This window comes from Lonchura striata, chromosome 1, assembly GCF_046129695.1.
Source record: "Lonchura striata isolate bLonStr1 chromosome 1, bLonStr1.mat, whole genome shotgun sequence".
NCBI lineage: Eukaryota > Metazoa > Chordata > Aves > Passeriformes > Estrildidae > Lonchura > Lonchura striata.
The window spans coordinates 859283-879480 of record NC_134603.1 but is presented as its reverse complement, the minus strand read 5'-3'; the positions used below and the strand labels follow the sequence as shown (position 1 = coordinate 879480).

The following is a 20198-nucleotide window of genomic DNA, read 5'->3' as shown; positions in this document are numbered from 1 at the left end:
CAGCGGCGGCACCGCCCCGCCCGCGCCCGCCCCGCCCGAGCGGCGCCCGCGGCCCGCGATCCCATTGGCGAGAATACCCGTCAATCACCGCCGCGCTCGCCTTTCATCGGCCAACAGCGACGTCAGTCAGCGCAGAGCCCGCGGCCCCGCCCACCGCGGGGGCGCTCGGCGCTCCCATTGGCCGGCGCGGACAAAGACGGGGGGAGCGCCTGTCAATCACGGCGGGGCGGGGGGCGTGGCCGGAGGCGTGGCCTCGGCGGAACGCCCCTCCCCGGAACTCCCGCGCGCGCGGCCGCGTTTCCCGGCGCTCCCCCGGAGGGGACCCGGCTGGCGGCCGGACCGCGCGGGCGGGAGGCCGGAAGTGGCGGGGCCGCCATGGCGGCGCCCGGAGCCCCCGGGCCGGGCCCGGCCGCCGCCCCCACGGTGCTGATGGCGGCCCGCGCCGAGCTGGCCGCGCCCTGCCGCCTCCTGCCCGCCGCCGCCGGCGCCGCGCTCCGCCTGCAGCTCAGCGTGCAACCGGGGAACGACGGGCGGCGCCGCTTCCGCCTGGCGCTGCGGGCGGCGGAGGCGGGGGGCGGCGCGGTGAGGGGAGGGGGCGGTGAGGGGAGGGGAAATGGGGGGAGTTGGGGGCGGGGGGCGCGTCCCGAGAGGCGGGGATGGTCCCGGGATTGTACCGGGAGTGTCCTGGAAATGTACCGGGACTGCCCCGGAGGGTCCCGGGATGGTCCCACGGGAGTGTCCCGGGATTGTCCCCTCACGGGAGGGTCCCGGGGCTGTCCCGGGAGGTTTGGGAAGGGCGGGACCCGCGGGACCGTCCCGTGTCACCCCCGGCCGGGGACGGGGACACGCCCGGGAGGGGCTCAGGGCACCCCAAAAGTGACCAGGGCACCCCAAAGATGACCCAAGGGTGACCAGGGCACCCCAAAGGTGACCCAAAAGTGACCAGGGCACCCCAAAGGTGACCCAAGGGTGACCGCGGCACCTCAGATGACTGGGCTCTCCCAGTGGGTTGGAGGTGACCCCAAGCCCGGAGTGACCCCATGGTGACCCTGTCCCCATCCCTGTCCCATCCCCATCCATGTCCCCATCCCTGTCCTCTCTGTCCCATCCTTGTCCCTGTCCTCTCCTGTTCCTGTCCTCACTGTCCCTGTCCTCTCCTGTCCCTGATTCCTCTGTTTCTGTCCCATCACCATGTTTGTCCCCTCCTGTCCCTGTCCCATCCCTGTCTCTGTCCCCTGGTGACCCCCATGTTCCCTGATGTCCCTGCTGTCCCCCGTGTCCTTGGTGACCCCGCTGTCCCCTGATGTCCCTGCTGTCCCCCGTGTCCCTGGTGACCCCGCTGTCCCCTGTGTCTCCACTGTCCACCGCTGTCCCCGTGTCCCCGCTGTCCCAGTGTCCTCACTGTCCCTGTGTCCCCGCTGTCCCAGTGTCCCCACTGTCCCTGTGTCCCCGCTGTCCCGGTGACCCTGCTGTCCCCGTGTCCCCGCTGTCCTGGTGACCCCGCTGTCCCTGCTGTCCCCTCTGTCCCTGCTGTGTCCCGCACTGTCCCCGTGTCCCCGTGTCCCCGCTGTCCTGGTGACCTCGCTGTCCCCTCTGTCCCCGCTGTGTCCCACGCTGTCCCCGTGTCCCCGCTGTCCCCGTGTCCCCGCTGTCCCAGTGTCCCCCATGTCCCCACTGTCCCGGTGTCCCCGCTGTCCCCATGTCCCCGCTGTCCCCGTGTCCCCGCTGTCCCGGTGTCCCCACTGTCCCCGCTGTCCCCGTGTCCCCGCTGTCCCGGTGTCCCCACTGTCCCCACTGTCCCCGTGTCCCCGCTGTCCCGGTGTCCCCGCTGTCCCGGTGTCCCTGCTGTCCCTGGTGTCCCCCATGTCCCCGTGTCCCCGCTGTCCCGGTGACCCCGCTGTCCCCTCTGTCCCCGCTGTGTCCCACGCTGTCCCCGTATCCCCGCTGTCCCGCTGTCCCCGCTGTCCCGGTATCCCCGCTGTCCCCGTGTCCCCGCTGTCCCAGTGTCCCCCATGTCCCCACTGTCCCGGTGTCCCTGCTGTCCCCATGTCCCCGCTGTCCCGGTGTCCCCGCTGTCCCTGGTGTCCCCGCTGTGTCCCACGCTGTCCCCGTGTCCCCGCTGTCCGTGGTGTCCCCGCTGTCCCGGTGTCCCCGCTGTCCCGGTGTCCCTGCTGTCCCCGTGTCCCCGCTGTCCCCATGTCCCCGCTGTCCCGGTGACCCCGCTGTCCTGCTGTCCCCAGCCCCTGGCCGAGTGTGACCTGCGGGACGTGTCCTACCATGTCTGCGGCCCCGCCAGCCACCAGCTGCAGCTGCCGGGGACACCGGGGACACCGGGGACAGCAGGGACACCGGGGACAGCAGGGACAGCGGGGACAGCAGGGACAGCGGGGACAGCGGGGACCCTGGGGGACACAGCGGGGCCAGAGGCGGTGGCGCTGCGCTTCCCTGAGGAGCGCGAGGCACAGCAGTGGTGGACGGTGCTGAGCAGCTCCCTCAGGGAGGCACGCAGAGGTGGGACAGGGACAGGGGACACTGGGGACACTGGGGACACTGGGGATGTGGGGACAGTGGGGACATTGGGGACACTGGGGATGTGGGGACAGTGGGGACACTGGGGACATTGGGGACATTGGGAGGACACCGGGGACATTGGGGACACTGGGACACTGAGGACACGGGACATTGGGGACACCGGGGACATTGGGGGGACACTGGGGACATTGGGAGGACACGGGGACGTTGGCATGGGGACAGGGCTGGGGACACAAATGAGAGCACACTGGGACATGGGGGATGGGGACAGGGACATGGAGAGTGGGGGACAGGGCTGGGGGGACAGGCGAGGTGGTGGCAGGGGACATGGAGAAGGTGATGGGACACAGGGACAGGGACATGGGACTGGGGACACAGGGCCGGGGACAGGGACAGGGGGCTGGGGACAGGGACAGGGACACGGGAACAGGGACATGGGGCTGGGGACACGGGGACAGGGACACGGGGCTGGGGACAGGGACAGGGACACGGGAACAGGGACATGGGGCTGGGGACAGGGACAGGGACACGGGAACAGGGACATGGGGCTGGGGACACGGGGACAGGGACACGGGGCTGGGGACATGGGGACAGGGGACAGGGTGACATCCCAGCCCCACGTGCCAGGCAGAGCTGGACACTGGGGGTGACCACCAATGGTCAGAGGTGTCCCCTGCTCCTGTCCCCGTGTCCCCTGGCGGGGCTGGCTGTCCGGGAGGGGACAGCAGTGACAGCCCTGTCCCCGCTGTGCTCCCGCAGCCGCCGAGGGTGACACGGGGACGTCTCCGGTGCCACCCGCGGGGATGTCTCTGGTGCCACCCGCGGGGACATCTCCGGTGCCACCCGCCGAGGGCCCCGAGCTGGACGCGGAGGAGCAGCAGGTCCTGGAGCTGGCCGAGACAGGTGACCCCAGAACCCCGGGGGTGGCACTCGCCAGGGCCACCCCGGCCTGTCCCCAAGTGCCACCTACGCGGGGATGGGGGGACATTCCCTGAAATCCCCCTGGAGTCACCTCCTGCCCCCACGGTGTCCCCACGGTGTCCCTCGGCTGGGACAGTCCTGCCACAGGGGCTGGAGGTGCCACCCCTGGTGTCCCCTTGGTGTCCCCATGTCCACTCTGAGGGGCTGTGGGTGTCACCCCCGGTGTTCCCAGTGTCCCTGTGTGTCCCCATTGCCATCCCGGGTGTCTCTGGGTGCCACCCCTGTGTCCCTGTGTCCCCTTGGTGTCCCCATGTCCACTCTGAGGGGCTGTGGGTGTCACCCCCGGTGTTCCCAGTGTCCCTGTGTGTCCCCATTGCCATCCCGGGTGTCTCTGGGTGCCACCCCTGTGTCCCTGTGTCCCCTGGGTGTCCCCATGTCCACTCTGAGGGGCTGTGGGTGTCACTGTGTGTCCCCAGAGGAGCTGGCCCTGCAGCTGGCCGAGGCGGTGGCTGCACAGAGTGCTCTGGGTGTCCCTGTGTGTCCCTGTGTGTCCCCATGCCCGCTCTGGGTGCCACCCCAATGTCCCCGTGTGTCCCCACAATGTCCCTGTGTCCCCAGAGGAGCTGGCCCTGCAGCTGGCCGAGGCGGTGGCCCTCGGGGACGAGGCGGTGGCCGCGGGCAGCGCGGCGGCGCTGGCCCGGCGCCACGCAGAGCTGAGCGTGCGCCTGCGGGAGAGGGAGCGGGACGGGGCCGACATCAGGTGGGGATCCTGCCTTCCTCCTCATCGTCATCATCGTCACCATTGTCACCATTGTCCTCATTGTTCTGCCCGTCCCCAGCCTCTGCCTTCCTCCTCATCGTCATCGTCACTGTCCCACTCATCCCCAGCCTCTGCCTTCCTCCTCGTCATCATTGTCATCGTTGTCCTCCTCATCCCCAACCTCTGCCTTCCTCCTCATCGTCATCATCGTCACCATTGTCACCATTGTCCTCATTGTTCTGCCCGTCCCCAACCTCTGCCTTCCTCCTCATCGTCATCGTCACTGTCCCACTCATCCCCAGCCTCTGCCTTCCTCCTCATCGTCATCATCGTCACCATTGTCACCATTGTCATCATTGTCCTCATTGTTCTGCCCGTCCCCAGCCTCTGCCTTCCTCGTCATCATCATCATCATCACCATTGTCACCATTGTCCTCATTGTCCCACTCATCCCCAACCTCTGCCTTCCTCCTCATCGTCATCGTCATCGTCACTGTCCCACTCATCCCCAGCCTCTGCCTTCCTCCTCGTCATCATTGTCATCGTTGTCCTCCTCATCCCCAAGCTCTGCCTTCCTCCTCATCGTCACCATTGTCACCATTGTCCTCATTGTTCTGCCCGTCCCCAGCCTCTGCCTTCCTCCTCATCGTCATCATCGTCACCATTGTCACCATTGTCACCATTGTCTTCATTGTCTTCATTGTTCTGCCCGTCCCCAACCTCTGCCTTCCTCCTCATCGTCATCATCGTCACCATCGTCACCATTGTCTTCATTGTTCTGCCCGTCCCCAACCTCTGCCTTCCTCCTCATCATCATCGTCGTCACCATTGTCACCATTGTCTTCATTGTCCCACTCATCCCCAACCTCTGCCTTCTTCCTCATCGTCATCATTGTCATCGTCGTCATCATCGTCATCATTGTCACCATTGTCCTCATTGTTCTGCTTGTTCCCTACCTCTGCTTTCCTCATCATCACCCTCATCATCCTCATCCCCATTCTCTGCCTTCCTCATCATCATCATCATCACCATCACCGTCCTCATCTTCATACTCTGCCTTTCTCATCATCTTCATCATCCACATCCTCATCTTCATTCTCGGCTCCTGGCTTCCTCATCCTCATCATCCTCATCCCCATTCTCTGCCTTCCTCATTATCTTCATCATACTCATCCTCATCTTCATCGTCTCCCCTGTCTCTCTCATCCTCATCATCCTCATCCCCACCCTCTGCTTTCCTCATTGTTGTCATCATCCTCATTTTCAAATCCCAAATCCCATATCCCGTATTCCGTATCCCATACTCCATATCCCGTACCCCACACCCTAACCCCACACCCCAAACCCCAACCCCAAATCCCAACCCCGATCCCAAACCCCAACCCTGATCCCAAACCCCAATCCCAATCCCAACCCCGATCCCGTTCTCTCTGCCATCCCAGCATGCCGTACCCCAATCCCAAACCCCAATCCCACACCCCAATCCCACACCCCAATCCGACACCCCAATCCCACACCCCAATCCCAAACCCCAATCCCACACCCCAATCCAACACCCCAATCCCACACCCCAATCCCAAACCCCAATCCCACACCCCAATCCCACACCCCAATCCCAAACCCCAATCCCAATCCCAACCCCGATCCCGTTCTCTCTGCCATCCCAGCATGCCGTACCCCAATCCCACAACCCAATCCCAAACCCCAATCCCAACCCCAATCCCACACCCCAATCCCAAACCCCAATCCCAAACCCCAATCCCAATCCCAACCCCGATCCCGTTCTCTCTGCCATCCCAGCATGCCGTACCCCAATCCCAAACCCCAATCCCACACCCCAATCCCACACCCCAATCCCAAACCCCAATCCCACACCCCAATCCCGATCCCGATCCCAACCCCAATCCCGTTCTCTCTGCCATCCCAACATGCCGTACCCCAATCCCAATCCCAATCCCAACCCTGATCCCATTCTCTCTGCCATCCCAGAATGCTGTACCCCAATCCCAATCCCACACCCCAATCCCAATCCCAATCCCAATCCCAATCCCAATCCCAATCCCAATCCCAATCCCAATCCCAATCCCATTCTCTCTGCCATCCCAGCATGCCGTACCCCAATCCCACACCCCAATCCCAATCCCACACCCCAACCCCAATCCCAATCCCAATCCCAATCCCGTTGTCTCTGCCATCCCAGCATGCCGGTGGGGGTGGAGGACGCCACGTCCTCGGCCAGCATCACGCTGCGGGTGCAGCCCCACATCACCATCGGCACCCTCAAGGAGCAGGTACGGCACGCCGGGGACACCGGGGACACCGGGGACACGGGAACACCGGGGACACCGGGGACACGGGAACACCGGGGACACTGGGGACACGGGAACACCGGGGACACTGGGGACACCGGGGACACCAGGGGTCAGCTGGGACACCGGGGACACTGGGGACACGGGGACACCGGGGTCACTGGGGGTCAGCTGGGACACCGGGGACACTGGGACACGGGGACACCGGGGACACCGGGGACACCTGGGGTCAGCTGGGACACCGGGGACACTGGGGACACCAGGGACACCGGGGGACACCGGGGTCATCGGGGACACCGGGGGTCAGCTGGGGACACCGGGGGTCACTGGGGACACCAGGGACACTGGGGACACTGGGGGACACCGGGGACACCGGGGGTCAGCTGGGACACCGGGGACACTGGGGACACCAGGGACACCGGGGGACACCGGGGTCATCGGGGACACTGGGGGTCAGCTGGGACACTGGGGACACCGGGGACACCGGGGGACACCGGGGTCATCGGGGACACTGGGGGTCAGCTGGGACACTGGGGACACCGGGGACACCGGGGACACCGGGGACACCGGGGACACCGGGGACACCGGGGGTCAGCTGGGACACCGGGGACACTGGGGACACCGGGGGTCGTGCAGGGTCATCTGGGCTTACCTGGAGGAAATGGGCTCACCTGGGATCTCAGCTGGGGCTCACTTGGGATCTCCCCAGCATCTCCCCTGATCCCATGTGTGGCCCCCTGATCCCATGGGATCCCCCCAATCCCCTAAAATCCCCCTGAGCCCTGATCCCATGGGATCCCCCCAATCCCCTAAAATCCCCCTGAGCCCTGATGCCAGAGCATCTCTCTGATCCCCTAGGATCCCTCTGACCCCTGATCCCATGGGATCCCCCCGATCCCCTAAAATCCCCCTGACCCCTGATCCCAGAGAATCCCTCTGATCTCCTAAAATCCCCCTGAGCCCTGATCCCAGAGCATCTCTCTGATCCCCTAGGATCCCTCTGACCCCTGATCCCATGGGATCCCTCTGATCCCCTAAAATCCCCCTGACCCCTGACCCATGGGATCCCTCTGATCCCCTAAAATCTCCCTGACCCCTGATCCCATGGGATCCCTCTGATCCCCTAAAATCTCCCTGACCCCTGATCCCATGGGATCCCTCTGATCCCCTAAAATCTCCCTGACCCCTGATCCCATGGGATCCCCCAATCCCCTAGGATCCCCCTGACCCCTGATCCCATGGGATCCCCCGATCCCCTAGGATCCCCCTGACCCCTGATCCCCAGGTGTTCTGGGAAGACGGCTTTCCCCCTGCTCCCGTGTGCTCCCCGTGATCCCGTGTGTTCCCGTGTGCTCCCCCTGCTCCCCGTGCTCCCGTGTGCTCCCCGTGCTCCCGTGTGTTCCCGTGTGCTCCCCGTGATCCCGTGTGCTCCCGTGTGCTCCCCGTGATCCCGTGTGATCCCGTGTGATCCCCCTGCTCCCGTGTGCTCCCGTGCTCCCGTGTGCTCCCGTGTACTCCTGTGTGATCCCGTGTGCTCCCGTGTGCTCCCCGTGCTCCCGTGTGCTCCCGTGTGCTCCCTGTGATCCCGTGTGATCCCGTGTGATCCCCCTGCTCCCATGTGCTCCCGTGTGCTCCCGTGCTCCCGTGTGCCCCGCAGGTGTTCCGGGAGTACGGCTTCCCGCCGGCGGCGCAGCGCTGGATCATCGGGCAGAGCCTGTGCCGGGACGGGCGCAGCCTGGGCTCCTACGGCATCCGCCGCGACGGCGACCCGGCCTTCCTCTTCCTGCTCTCGGCGCGGCGGGAGCCGGCACTGGCGCCGGGAGAGGCACCGGCACCGGGAGCGGCACCGGGAGCGGCACCGGGAGCGGCAGCGGCGCCCGGAGCCGAGCGGCAGCGGCAGGCGCTGCAGCTCCTGCGCGCTGCGGGGCTGCACGGCGACGGGGACGGCTCACCTGGCGCAGGTACGGCCTCGGAGCCTTCCTCAGCAGCCTCAGCCTGCCCCTCCTCATCCTCAGCCTGCCCCTCCTCATCCTCAGCCTGTGCCTTCCTCATCCTCAGCCTGTGCCTTCCTCCTCATCCTCAGCCTGCCCCTTCCTCATCCTCAGCCTGCCCCTCCTCATCCTCAGCCTGTGCCTTCCTCATCCTCAGCCTGCCCCTCCTCATCCTCAGCCTGCCCCTCCTCATCCTCAGCCTGCCCCTCCTCATCCTCAGCCTGCCCCTCCTCATCCTCAGCCTGCCCCTCCTCATCCTCAGCCTGCTCCTCCTCATCCTCAGCCTGCCCCTCCTCATCCTCAGCCTGTGCCTTCCTCATCCTCAGCCTGTGCCTTCCTCATCCTCAGCCTGTGCCTTCCTCCTCATCCTCAGCCTGCCCCTTCCTCATCCTCAGCCTGCCCCTCCTCATCCTCAGCCTGCCCCTCCTCATCCTCAGCCTGCCCCTCCTCATCCTCAGCCTGTGCCTTCCTCCTCATCCTCAGCCTGCCCCTCCTCATCCTCAGCCTGCCCCTCCTCATCCTCATCCCACTCCTTCCTCCTCATCCTCAGCCTGCCCCTCCTCATCCTCAGCCTGCCCCTCCTCATCCTCAGCCTGCCCCTCCTCATCCTCAGCCTGCCCCTCCTCATCCTCAGCCTGCCCCTCCTCATCCTCAGCCTGTGCCTTCCTCATCCTCAGCCTGCCCCTCCTCATCCTCAGCCTGCCCCTCCTCATCCTCAGCCTGTGCCTTCCTCATCCTCAGCCTGTGCCTTCCTCATCCTCAGCCTGTGCCTTCCTCATCCTCAGCCTGTGCCTTCCTCATCCTCAGCCTGCCCCTTCCTCATCCTCAGCCTGCCCTTCCTCATCCTCAGCCTGTGCCTTCCTCATCCTCAGCCTGCCCCTCCTCATCCTCAGCCTGCCCCTCCTCATCCTCAGCCTGCCCCTCCTCATCCTCATCCTGTGCCTTCCTCATCCTCAGCCTGCCCCTCCTCATCCTCAGCCTGCCCCTTCCTCATCCTCAGCCTGCTCCTCCTCATCCTCAGCCTGCCCCTCCTCATCCTCAGCCTGCTCCTCCTCATCCTCAGCCTGTGCCTTCCTCATCCTCAGCCTGTGCCTTCCTCATCCTCAGCCTGCCCCTCCTCATCCTCAGCCTGCCCCTTCCTCATCCTCAGCCTGCTCCTCCTCATCCTCAGCCTGCCCCTCCTCATCCTCAGCCTGCCCCTCCTCATCCTCAGCCTGTGCCTTCCTCATCCTCAGCCTGTGCCTTCCTCATCCTCAGCCTGTGCCTTCCTCATCCTCAGCCTGCCCCTTCCTCCTCATCCTCAGCCTGTCCCTCCTCATCATCCTCAGCCTGTCCCTCCTCATCATCCTCAGCCTGTCCCTCCTCATCATCCTCAGCCTGTCCCTCCTCATCATCCTCAGCCTGCCCCTTCCTCATCCTCAGCCTGCCCCTTCCTCATCATCCTCAGCCTGCCCCTTCCTCATCCTCAGCCTGCCTCTTCCTCTTCATCCTCAGCCTGCCCCTCCTCATCCTCAGCCTGCCCCTCCTCATCATCCTCAGCCTGCCCCTCCTCATCCTCAGCCTGCCCCTCCTCATCCTCAGCCTGTGCCTTCCTCATCCTCAGCCTGCCCCTCCTCATCCTCAGCCTGTCCCTCCTCATCCTCAGCCTGTCCCTCCTCATCATCCTCAGCCTGCCCCTTCCTCATCCTCAGCCTGCCCCTCCTCATCCTCATCCCACTCCTTCCTCCTCATCCTCACACTGTTCCTGTTTTTCATCATGCTGTTATTTCCTCACCCTCCCCCTGCCCCTGCCCCTTCCTTCTCCTTTTCCCCTCCTGTCCTCTCCCTGCTGCCCCGTCCCTCTCCGGTGCCGCCTGTGCCAGTGCCAGTGCCCGCTGCCGGTGTTTGTGCCCGGTGTCTGGTGTTGGTGCCGGTGTTTGTGCCCGGTGCCGGTACCGGTGTTTGTGCCTGGTGCCCGGTGTTTGTGGCCGGTGCTGGTGCCGGTTTCAGTGCCCGGTGCCAGTGTTTGTGCCCGGTGCCGGTGTTTTGCCCGGTGTTGGTGCCGGTGTTTGTGCCCGGTGCTGGTGTTTGTGCCCGGCGTCTGGTGTTGGTGCCGGTGTTTTGCCCGGTGCCGGTGCCAGCCCGCGCCGTGTCCGGCTGTGCCCAGGCCGTGTCCCCGAGGAGCCCCCGGAGCGGATGGACATCGGGGACATCCAGGAGCACCTGGACTCGCTGCAGCTCTGGGACGGCGCCGGGGCCCCGCCCGCGGCCCCCGAGCCCCGCCCGGCCTCACCTGAGCAGGTACAGGGTGGGGGTCCTGATCCCTGATCCTGATCCCAATCCCTGATCCTGATCCCTGATCCTGATCCCAATCCCTGATCCCGATCCCTGATCCTGATCCCAATCCCTGATCCTGATCCCTGATCCCTGATCCTGATCCCAATCCCTGATCCTGATCCCAATCCCTGATCCCGATCCCAATCCCTGATCCTGATCCTAATCCCACTGCCCCTGAGCCCCGCCCGGCCTCACCTGAGCAGGTACGGGCAGGGGGTCCTGATCCTGATCCCTGATCCTGATCCCTGATTCCGATCATTGATCCCAATCCCTGATCCCGATCCCCGATCCCTGATCCTGATCCTAATCCCTGATCCTGATCCCAATCCCTGATCCCGATCCCCGATCCCTGATCCTGATCCTAATCCCACTGCCCCCGAGCCCCGCCCGGCCTCACCTGAGCAGGTACGGGCAGGGGGTCCTGATCCTGATCCGTGATCCCGATCCCTGATCCTGATCCCAATCCCTGATCATGATCCCTGATCCCAATCCCTGATCCCTGATCCCTGATCCCAATCCCACTGCCCCCAAGCCCCGCCCGGCCTCACCTGAGCAGGTACAGGGTGGGGGTCCTGATCCCGATCCCTGATCCCGATCCCTGATCCTGATCCCAATCCCTGATCCCGATCCCTGATCCTGATCCCAATCCCTGATCCTGATCCCAATCCATAATCCAAATTCCTGATCCCAATCCCACTGTCCCTGAGGCCTGCCAACCTCTGGGCTGTTAGATGTGCCCCAATCCCTGATCCCAATCCCAATCCCATCCCAACTCCATTCCAATCCCAATCCCAATCCCAATCCCAATCCCAATCCCAATCCCAATCCCAATCCCAATCCCAATCCCAATGATTCCCAATCCCAATCCCAATCCCATCCCAACCCCATCCCAACCCCATCCCATTCCCAATGCCATCCCCACCCCAATCCCAATCCCAATCCCATCCCATTCCAGGCGGGCTGGCCGTGCCCGCGGTGCACGTTCCTGAACAAGCCCACCCGCCCGGGCTGCGAGATGTGCCCCATTCCCAATCCCAATCCCAATCCCAATCAATCCCAATCCTAATCCCATCCCCACCCCAATCCCATCCCAATCCCATCCCATTCCAGGCGGGCTGGCCGTGCCCCCAGTGCACATTCCTGAACAAGCCCACCCGCCCGGGCTGCGAGATGTGCCCCATTCCCAATCCCATCCCAATCCCAATCAATCCCAATCCCATCCCAATCCCAATCCCAATCCCAATCCCAATCCCAATCCCAATCCCAATCCCAATCCCAATCCAATCCCATCCCGTCCCATTCCAGGCGGGCTGGCCGTGCCCCCAGTGCACGTTCCTGAACAAGCCCACCCGCCCGGGCTGCGAGATGTGCCCCATTCCCAATCCCTGATCCCAATCCCAATCAATCCCAATCCCAATCCCAATCCCAATCCCGTCCCATTCCAGGCGGGCTGGCCGTGCCCCCAGTGCACGTTCCTGAACAAGCCCACCCGCCCGGGCTGCGAGATGTGCAGCGCCCCCCGGCCCGAGGGCTACCGCGTGCCCGGGGGGCACCGGCCCGACCCCGCCGAGCTGCGGCGGCTGCAGCGCGAGCGCGACGGCGCCCGCCAGTGCCAGCAGGTACGGGGCACGGGATCTATGGGATCAATGGGATCTATGGGATCAATGGGATCAAATGGGATCAATGGGATCAATGGGATCAGCGCGACGGCGCCCGCCAGTGCCAGCAGGTACGGGGCACGGGATCTATGGGATCAATGGGATCAATGGGATCAATGAGATCAATGGGATCAGCGCGACGGCGCCCGCCAGTGCCAGCAGGTACGGGGCACGGGATCTATGGGATCAATGGGATCAGGGATCAATGGGATCAATGGGATCAATGGGATCAGCGCGACGGCGCCCGCCAGTGCCAGCAGGTACGGGGCACGGGATCAATGGGATCAGGGATCAATGGGATCAATGGGATCAGCGCGACGGCGCCCGCCAGTGCCAGCAGGTACGGGGGCATGGGATTTATGGGATCAATGGGATCAATAGGATCTGTGGGATCGATGGGATCAGCGCAACGGCGCCCGCCAGTGCCAGCAGGTACGGGGCACGGGATCAATGGGATTTATGGGATCAGGGATCAATGGGATCTATGGGATCAATGGGATCAGGGATCAATGGGATCAATGAGATCAATGGGATCAGCGCGACGGCGCCCGCCATTGCCAGCAGGTACGGGGCACGGGATCTATGGGATTAATGGGATCAGGGATCAATGGGATCTATGGGATCAATGGGATCAGGGATCAATGGGATCAATGAGATCAATGGGATCAGCGCGACGGCGCCCGCCAGTGCCAGCAGGTACGGGGGCATGGGATTTATGGGATCAATGGGATCAATGGGATCAATGGGATCAACGGGATCAATGGGATCAGCGCGACAGCGCCCGCCAGTGCCAGCAGGTACGGGGCACGGGATCTATGGGATCAATGGGATCAGGGATCAATGGGATCAATGGGATCAATGGGATCAGCGCGACGGCGCCCGCCAGTGCCAGCAGGTACGGGGGCACGGGATCAATGGGATCAATGGGATCAATGGGATCAATGGGATCAATGGGATCAATGGGATCAGCGCGACGGCGCCCGCCAGTGCCAGCAGGTACGGGGGCACGGGATCAATGGGATCAATGGGATCTATGGGATCTGTGGGATCAATGGGATCTGTGGGATCAATGGGATCAGTGCCAGCAGGTACGGGGATTTCCCCCATTTTTCCCATTTTTCCCCCGTCCAGGCCCTGGAGGCGGAGCGGCAGCAGAGCTTCCAGCAGCTGCTCCTGTTTTTCCCATTTCCCCATTTTTCTCGTTTTTCCCATTTTCCCGTTTTCCCCCGTCCAGGCACTGGAGTCGGAGCGGCAGCGGAACTCCCAGCAGTCACTCCCATTTTCCCATTTTCCCATTTTTCCCATTTTTCCCCCATTCTAGGCACTGGAGTTGGAGCGGCAGCGGAACTCCCAGCAGTCACTCCCATTTTCCCATTTTCCCGTTTTCCCATTTTTCCCGTTTTTTCCCCCATCCAGGCGCTGGAGGCGGAGCGGCAGCGGAACTCCCAGCAGTCACTCCCATTTTCCCATTTTCCCCGTTCCTCCCCATTCCAGGCGCTGGAGGCGGAGCGGCAGCGGAACTTGCAGCAGTCACTCCCATTTTCCCCGTTTCTCCCATTTTCCCATTTTCCCGTTTCTCCCCGTTCCAGGCGCTGGAGTTGGAGCGGCAGCGGAACTCCCAGCAGTCACTCCCATTTTCCCATTTTCCCGTTTTCCCATTTTTCCCGTTTTTTCCCCCATCCAGGCGCTGGAGCTGGAGCGGCAGCAGAACTTGCAGCAGTCACTCCCATTTTCCCATTTTCCCATTTTCCCATTTTCCCATTTTCCCGTTTTTCCCCCATCCAGGCGCTGGAGCTGGAGCGGCAGCGGAACTTGCAGCAGTCACTCCCATTTTCCCATTTTCCCATTTTCCCATTTTCCCATTCTCCTGTTTTTCCCCCATCCAGGCGCTGGAGCTGGAGCGGCAGCAGAACTTGCAGCAGTCACTCCCATTTTCCCATTTTCCCATTTTCCCATTTTCCCGTTTCTCCCCATCCAGGCGCTGGAGCTGGAGCGGCAGCAGAACTTGCAGCAGTCACTCCCATTTTCCCGTTTTCCCATTTTCCCATTTTCCCATTTTCCCATTCTCCCGTTTTTCCCCCATCCAGGCGCTGGAGCTGGAGCGGCAGCAGAACTTGCAGCAGCTGCTGCGGGCGGAGCAGGCGGGGCTGGTGCCGAACCCGGAGCCGCTCGAGTGCCGCATCTGCCTGCAGCAGGTGCCGGCCGGGAGCGCCGTGCTGCTGCGCGACTGCCTGCACAGCTTCTGCCGGTACCGCCGCGGGGACACGGGGCACGGGGCACGGGGCACGGGGCACGGGGCACGGGACACGGGGCACGGGACACGGGGCACGGGACACGGCTGGGGACACGGGACACGGGGCACGGGGCACGGGACACGGGACACGGGACATGGGACACGGGACACGGGGCACGGGGCACGGGACACGGGGCACGGGACACGGGACACGGGACATGGGACACGGGGCACGGGACACGGGGCACGGGACACGGGACACGGGACATGGGACACGGGACACGGGACATGGGACATGGGACACGGGGCATGGGACACGGGACACGGGGCACGGGGCACGGGGCATGGGGCACGGGACACGGGGCACGGGACATGGCACACGGGACACGGCTGGGGACACGGGGACACGGGACACGGGACACGGCTGGGGACACGGGACATGGCACACGGGACACGGCTGGGGACACGGGACACAGGACACGGGACACAGGACATGGGACACGGCTGGGGACACGGGAACACGGCTGGGGACATGGGGACAGCGGGACACGGCTGGGATACACCTGGATACACCTGGATATACCTGGGGACAGGGGGGACATGGGGACAGAAGGACAGAGGGACAGGGGGGACACGGACAGAGGGGTCGGGGACAGGGAACAGAGGGGACAGTGGGTTCACCAGGGACACCGGGACATCGGGGACACGGGGACAGAGGGGACACCAGGAACAGCCGGGATACAGCGGGACACACCTGGGACCACCCCAGGATCCCCCCACACCACCCAGTGACCACCCAGTGTCCCTGGGCCCCCCCATCCCACACCCCCTCGAGTGTCCCCCGTGTCCCCCGTGTCCCCCATGTCCCCTGTGTCTCCTGTGTCCCCCGTGTCCCCCGTGTCCCCTGTGTCCCCCATGTCCCCTGTGTCCCCCGTGCCCCCCATGCCCCCCGTGTCCCCAGTGTCCCCCTGTATCCCCCGTGCCCCCAGTGCCCCCCCATGCCCCCCGTGTCCCCCGTGTCTCCCCCGTGTCCCCCGTGTCCCCCCCCGTGCCCCTCGTGTCCCCCGTGACGCTGCCGCTGTCCCAGGGAGTGCCTGCGCCAGGTGATCAACTTCAGCGAGGAGCCGGTGGTGGCCTGTCCCTTCCGCGATGTCACCTACGCCTGCGGCAGCCACCTGCAGGAGCGCGAGATCCGCGCGGTGCGGGCGGGCCGGGGGCACCGGGGGGGTACCGGGGGGGTACCGGGGGGCTGGGGGTACCGGGTGGTCCGGGGGTACCGGGGGGCCGGGGGTACCGGGGGGGTACCGGGTGGTCCGGGGGTACCGGGGGGCTGGGGGTACCGGGTGGTCCGGGGGTACCGGGGGGGTACCGGGGGGGTACCGGGGGGGTACCGGGTGGTCCAGGGGGGTACCGGGGGGCTGGGGGTACCGGGTGGTCCGGGGGCCTCAGCCACACCCGCGGGGGCTCCAGGGGACCGCGCTGTCCCCTTGGGTGGGGTGGTGACACGGGGGTGTCCGTGGGTGGGTGACAGTGACTTGGGGGGTCCCAATGTGGACGTGCCACCCCTCGTGTGGTATGACTCGGGGGTTGGTGACTTGGAGGTCCCCAAGGGTGGGTGACGGTCACTTGGGGTGTCCCTGTCCATGTCCCCGTGTCCCAGCTGCTGTCCCCTGAGGAGCACGCGCGGTTCCTGGCGCGGTTCCTGGCACGGGGGCTGGTGACTTGGGGGTCCCCATGGGTGGGTGAGGGTCCCTCGGGGGGTCCCAATGTCCCTGTCCATGTCCCCGTGTCCCAGCTGCTGTCCCCCGAGGAGCACGCGCGGTTCCTGGCGCGGGGGCTGGTGACACAGGGGCTGGTGACTCGGGGGTCCCCATGGGTGGGTGACGGTCCCTCGGGGGTCCCAACGCCCCCTCCCCGGTGTCCCCGTGTTGCAGCTGCTGTCCCCCGAGGAGCACGCGCGGTTCCTGGCGCGGTTCCTGGCACGGGGGCTGGTGACTTGGGGGTCCCCATGGGTGGGTGAGGGTCCCTCGGGGGGTCCCAATGTCCCTGTCCATGTCCCCGTGTCCCAGCTGCTGTCCCCCGAGGAGCACGCGCGGTTCTTGGCGCGGGGGCTGGTGACACAGGGGCTGGTGACTCGGGGGTCCCCATGGGTGGGTGACGGTCCCTCGGGGGTCCCAACGCCCCCTCCCCGGTGTCCCCGTGTTGCAGCTGCTGTCCCCCGAGGAGCACGCGCGGTTCCTGGCGCGGTTCCTGGCACGGGGGCTGGTGACTTGGGGGTCCCCATGGGTGGGTGACGGTCCCTCGGGGGGTCCCAACGCCCCCTCCCCGGTGTCCCCGTGTCGCAGCTGCTGTCCCCCGAGGAGCACGCGCGGTTCCTGGCGCGGGGGCTGGTGACACAGGGGCTGGTGACTCGGGGGTCCCCATGGGTGGGTGAGGGTCCCTCGGGGGGTCCCAATGTCCCTGTCCATGTCCCCAATGTCCCAGCTGCTGTCCCCCGAGGAGCACGCGCGGTTCCTGGCGCGGGGGCTGGCGCTGGCCGAGCGCCGCAGCCGGAACAGTTTCCACTGCCGCGGCCGGGACTGCCCGGGCTGGTGCTTCTACGAGGACGCGGTGAACGAGTTCCCGTGCCCGGTGTGCGGGGCCCTCAACTGCCTCCTGTGCAAGGTGAGCCCGGGGCTCCCGGGGCTCCCGGGGGGGGGTCCCGGGGGGTCCCGGGGCCCCGCGCTGACCCCCGCCCCCCCAGGCCATCCACGAGGGCCAGAACTGCCGGCAGTACCAGGACGAGCTGCAGCTGCGGGCGCTGCACGACGCGGCGGCGCGGGAGACGCGCGACATGCTGCAGGTGCGGGGGTCCCGCTGCGGGTCTGGGGGTCCCGGGGGTCCCGCTGCGGGTGCGGGGGTCCCGCTGCGGGTATGGGGGTCCCGCTGCGGGTCTGGGGGTCCCGCTGCGGGTCTCGGGGTCCCGCTGCGGGTATGGGGTCCCAGTGCAGGTGCGGGGGTCCCACTGCGGGTCTGGGGGTCCCGGGGGTCCCGCTGCAGGTGCGGGGGTCCCGCTGCGGGTCTGGGGTCCCAGTGCAGGTGCGGGGGTCCCGCTGCGGGTCTGGGGGTCCCGGGGGTCCCGCTGCGGGTGCAGGGGTCCCACTGCGGGTCTGGGGGTCCCAGGGGTCCCACTGTAGGTCTGGGGGTCCCGCTGCGGGTCTGGGGGTCCTGCTGCGGGTCTGGGGTCCCGCTGCAGGTGCGGGGGTCCCGCTGTGGGTCTGGGGTCCCAGTGCAGGTGTGGGGATCTGGGGTCCCGCTGCGGGTCTGGGGGTCCCGCTGTAGGTCTGGGGTCCCAGTGCAGGTGTGGGGGTCCCGCTGCGGGTCTGGGGTCCCAGTGCAGGTGTGGGGGTCCCGCTGTGGGTCTGGGGTCCCAGTGCAGGTGTGGGGGTCCCGCTGCGGGTCTGGGGGTCCCGGGGGTCCCGCTGCGGGTGTGCGGGTCCCGGGAGTCCCGCTGAAGTTCCAGGGGTCCCGCTGCAGTTCCAGGGGTCCCACTGCAGCTGCGGGGGCTCCGGGGCTCCCCGGGGGTCCCCGGGCGCTGACCCCCGTGCCCCCCAGACGCTGGTGCAGCGGGGGGAGGCCATGCACTGCCCCACCTGCCACATCGTGGTGCAGAAGAAGGACGGCTGCGACTGGATCCGCTGCACCGTGTGCCACACCGAGATCTGCTGGGTCACCAAGGGACCCCGCTGGGGGCCGGCGGTGAGGGGCTCCCGGGGGTCCCGGGGGGCTCTTGAGGGGGTCCTGAGATGAGGGGAGGTCACCCAGAGCTCTGCTGGGGTCTCGGGGTGAGGGGGGACCCAAAGGTGACGGGGACACAGAGTGACCCCACAGAGTGACCCCAGGGTGGGGGGGACACAGAGTGACCCCACAGAGTGACCCCAGGGTGGGACACAGAGTGACCCCAGGGTAAGAGGGGGACACAGAGTGACCCCACAGTGACCCCAGGGCGGGGGGGACACAGAGTGACCCCACAGAGTGACCCCAGGGTGGGACACAGAGTGACCCCAGGGTAAGAGGGGGACACAGAGTGACCCCACAGTGACCCCAGGGCGGGGGGGACACCCCAGGGTGGCTCCCGCTGACCCCTGCCCTGTCCCCCGCAGGGCCCTGGGGACACGAGTGGCGGCTGTCGCTGCAACGTCAACGGCCAGAGGTGCCACCCCCGGTGCCAGAACTGCCACTGACCCCGGGACACCCTGGGACACCCCGGGGACACCCTGGGGACACCCTGGGGACACCCCCGGTGCCAGAACTGCCACTGACCCCGGGACACCCCGGGGACACCCTGGAGACACCCCAGGACACCCTGGGGACACCCCGGGGACACCCTGGGACACCCCAGGACACCCTGGGGACACCCCCGGTGCCAGAACTGCCACTGACCCCAGAGACACCCCGGGGACACCCCAGGGACACCGAGGCACGGACAGAGACGGCTGAGGGCGCCCGTAGAGGCCACGTCCAGCGGGGACAGAAGGACAGAGAGGATGGACACACGGACACAGGATGGACACAGGATGGATACAGGGACACGGGATGGACACAGGATGGACACAGGATGGACACACGGACACGGGATGGACACACGGACACGGGATGGACACTGGGACGGCCTCGGGGTGTGGAGGGGCCGGGGGGCTCCAGGAGCCGGGGGGGGCACAGCCCAGGGGGCCCAATAAAGGCACCGAGTGTCACAGGCTGGCACTGCCACCCGTGGGGAGAGGGACACAGGGACACCCTGGCACTGCCACCCGCGGGGACATGGGGACACCCTGGCACTGCCACCCGTGGGGACACACACGGGGACACCCTGGCACTGCCACCCGCGGGGACACACACGGGGACACCCTGGCACTGCCACCCGTGGGGAGAGGGACACAGGGACACCCTGGCACTGCCACCCACAGGGACATGGGGACATCCTGGCACTGCCACCCGTGGGGACACACACGGGGACACGCTGGCACTGCCACCCGTGGGGACACACATGGGGACATCCTGGCACTGCCACCCGTGGGGACATGGACACGGGGACACGGGGACAGGGACATGGGGATGGGGACACAGGGATGGGGACATGGGGACAGGGACGAGGGGACATCCTGGCACTGCCACCCATGGAACAGGGACACGGGGACACACTGGCACTGCCACCTGCGGGGATGGGGACACGGGGACAGGGACACGGGGACACACTGGCACTGCCACCTGCGGGGATGGGGACACCCTGGCAGTGGCACCCATGGGGACAGGAATATGGGGACAGGGACATGGGGACACGCTGGCACTGCCACTGGTGGGGACAGGGACACCCCCAGCCCCACCTGCACAGCCCCACACTGTGCACAGCCCCAGCCCCACTGCCAGCCCCAGCCCCACACCTGCACAGCCCCAGCCCCACACTGTGCACAGCCCCACTGCCAGCCCCACACCCAGCA

General features: G+C 66.1%; 1 protein-coding gene across 1 annotated transcript; it reads left to right on the top strand.

Annotated features, from left to right (window-relative positions):
* The first annotated feature begins 6415 nt into the window (after positions 1-6415).
* Positions 6416-18987, top strand: SHARPIN (SHANK associated RH domain interactor). Its single transcript, XM_077781492.1, has 9 exons — positions 6416-6505; positions 8181-8348; positions 12276-12449; positions 14576-14736; positions 15809-15920; positions 17206-17385; positions 17465-17563; positions 18316-18459; positions 18864-18987. The coding sequence occupies exons 1-9, from the start codon at positions 6416-6418 to the stop codon at positions 18942-18944; spliced, it is 1209 nt and encodes a 402-aa protein (XP_077637618.1). The 3' UTR covers positions 18945-18987.
* Positions 18988-20198: the final 1211 nt, after the last annotated feature.

Coding starts and splice junctions, on each gene's coding strand:
- SHARPIN (XM_077781492.1), top strand. CDS start 6,416: ATGCCGGTGGGGGTGGAGGACGCCACGTCCTCGGCCAGCATCACGCTG. Junction 8,349..12,275: donor CGGCACTGGCGCCGGGAGAG/GCACCGGCACCG, acceptor GTCCCATTCCAG/GCGGGCTGGCCGTGCCCCCA. Junction 12,450..14,575: donor GCGCCCGCCAGTGCCAGCAG/GTACGGGGCACG, acceptor TCCCCCATCCAG/GCGCTGGAGCTGGAGCGGCA.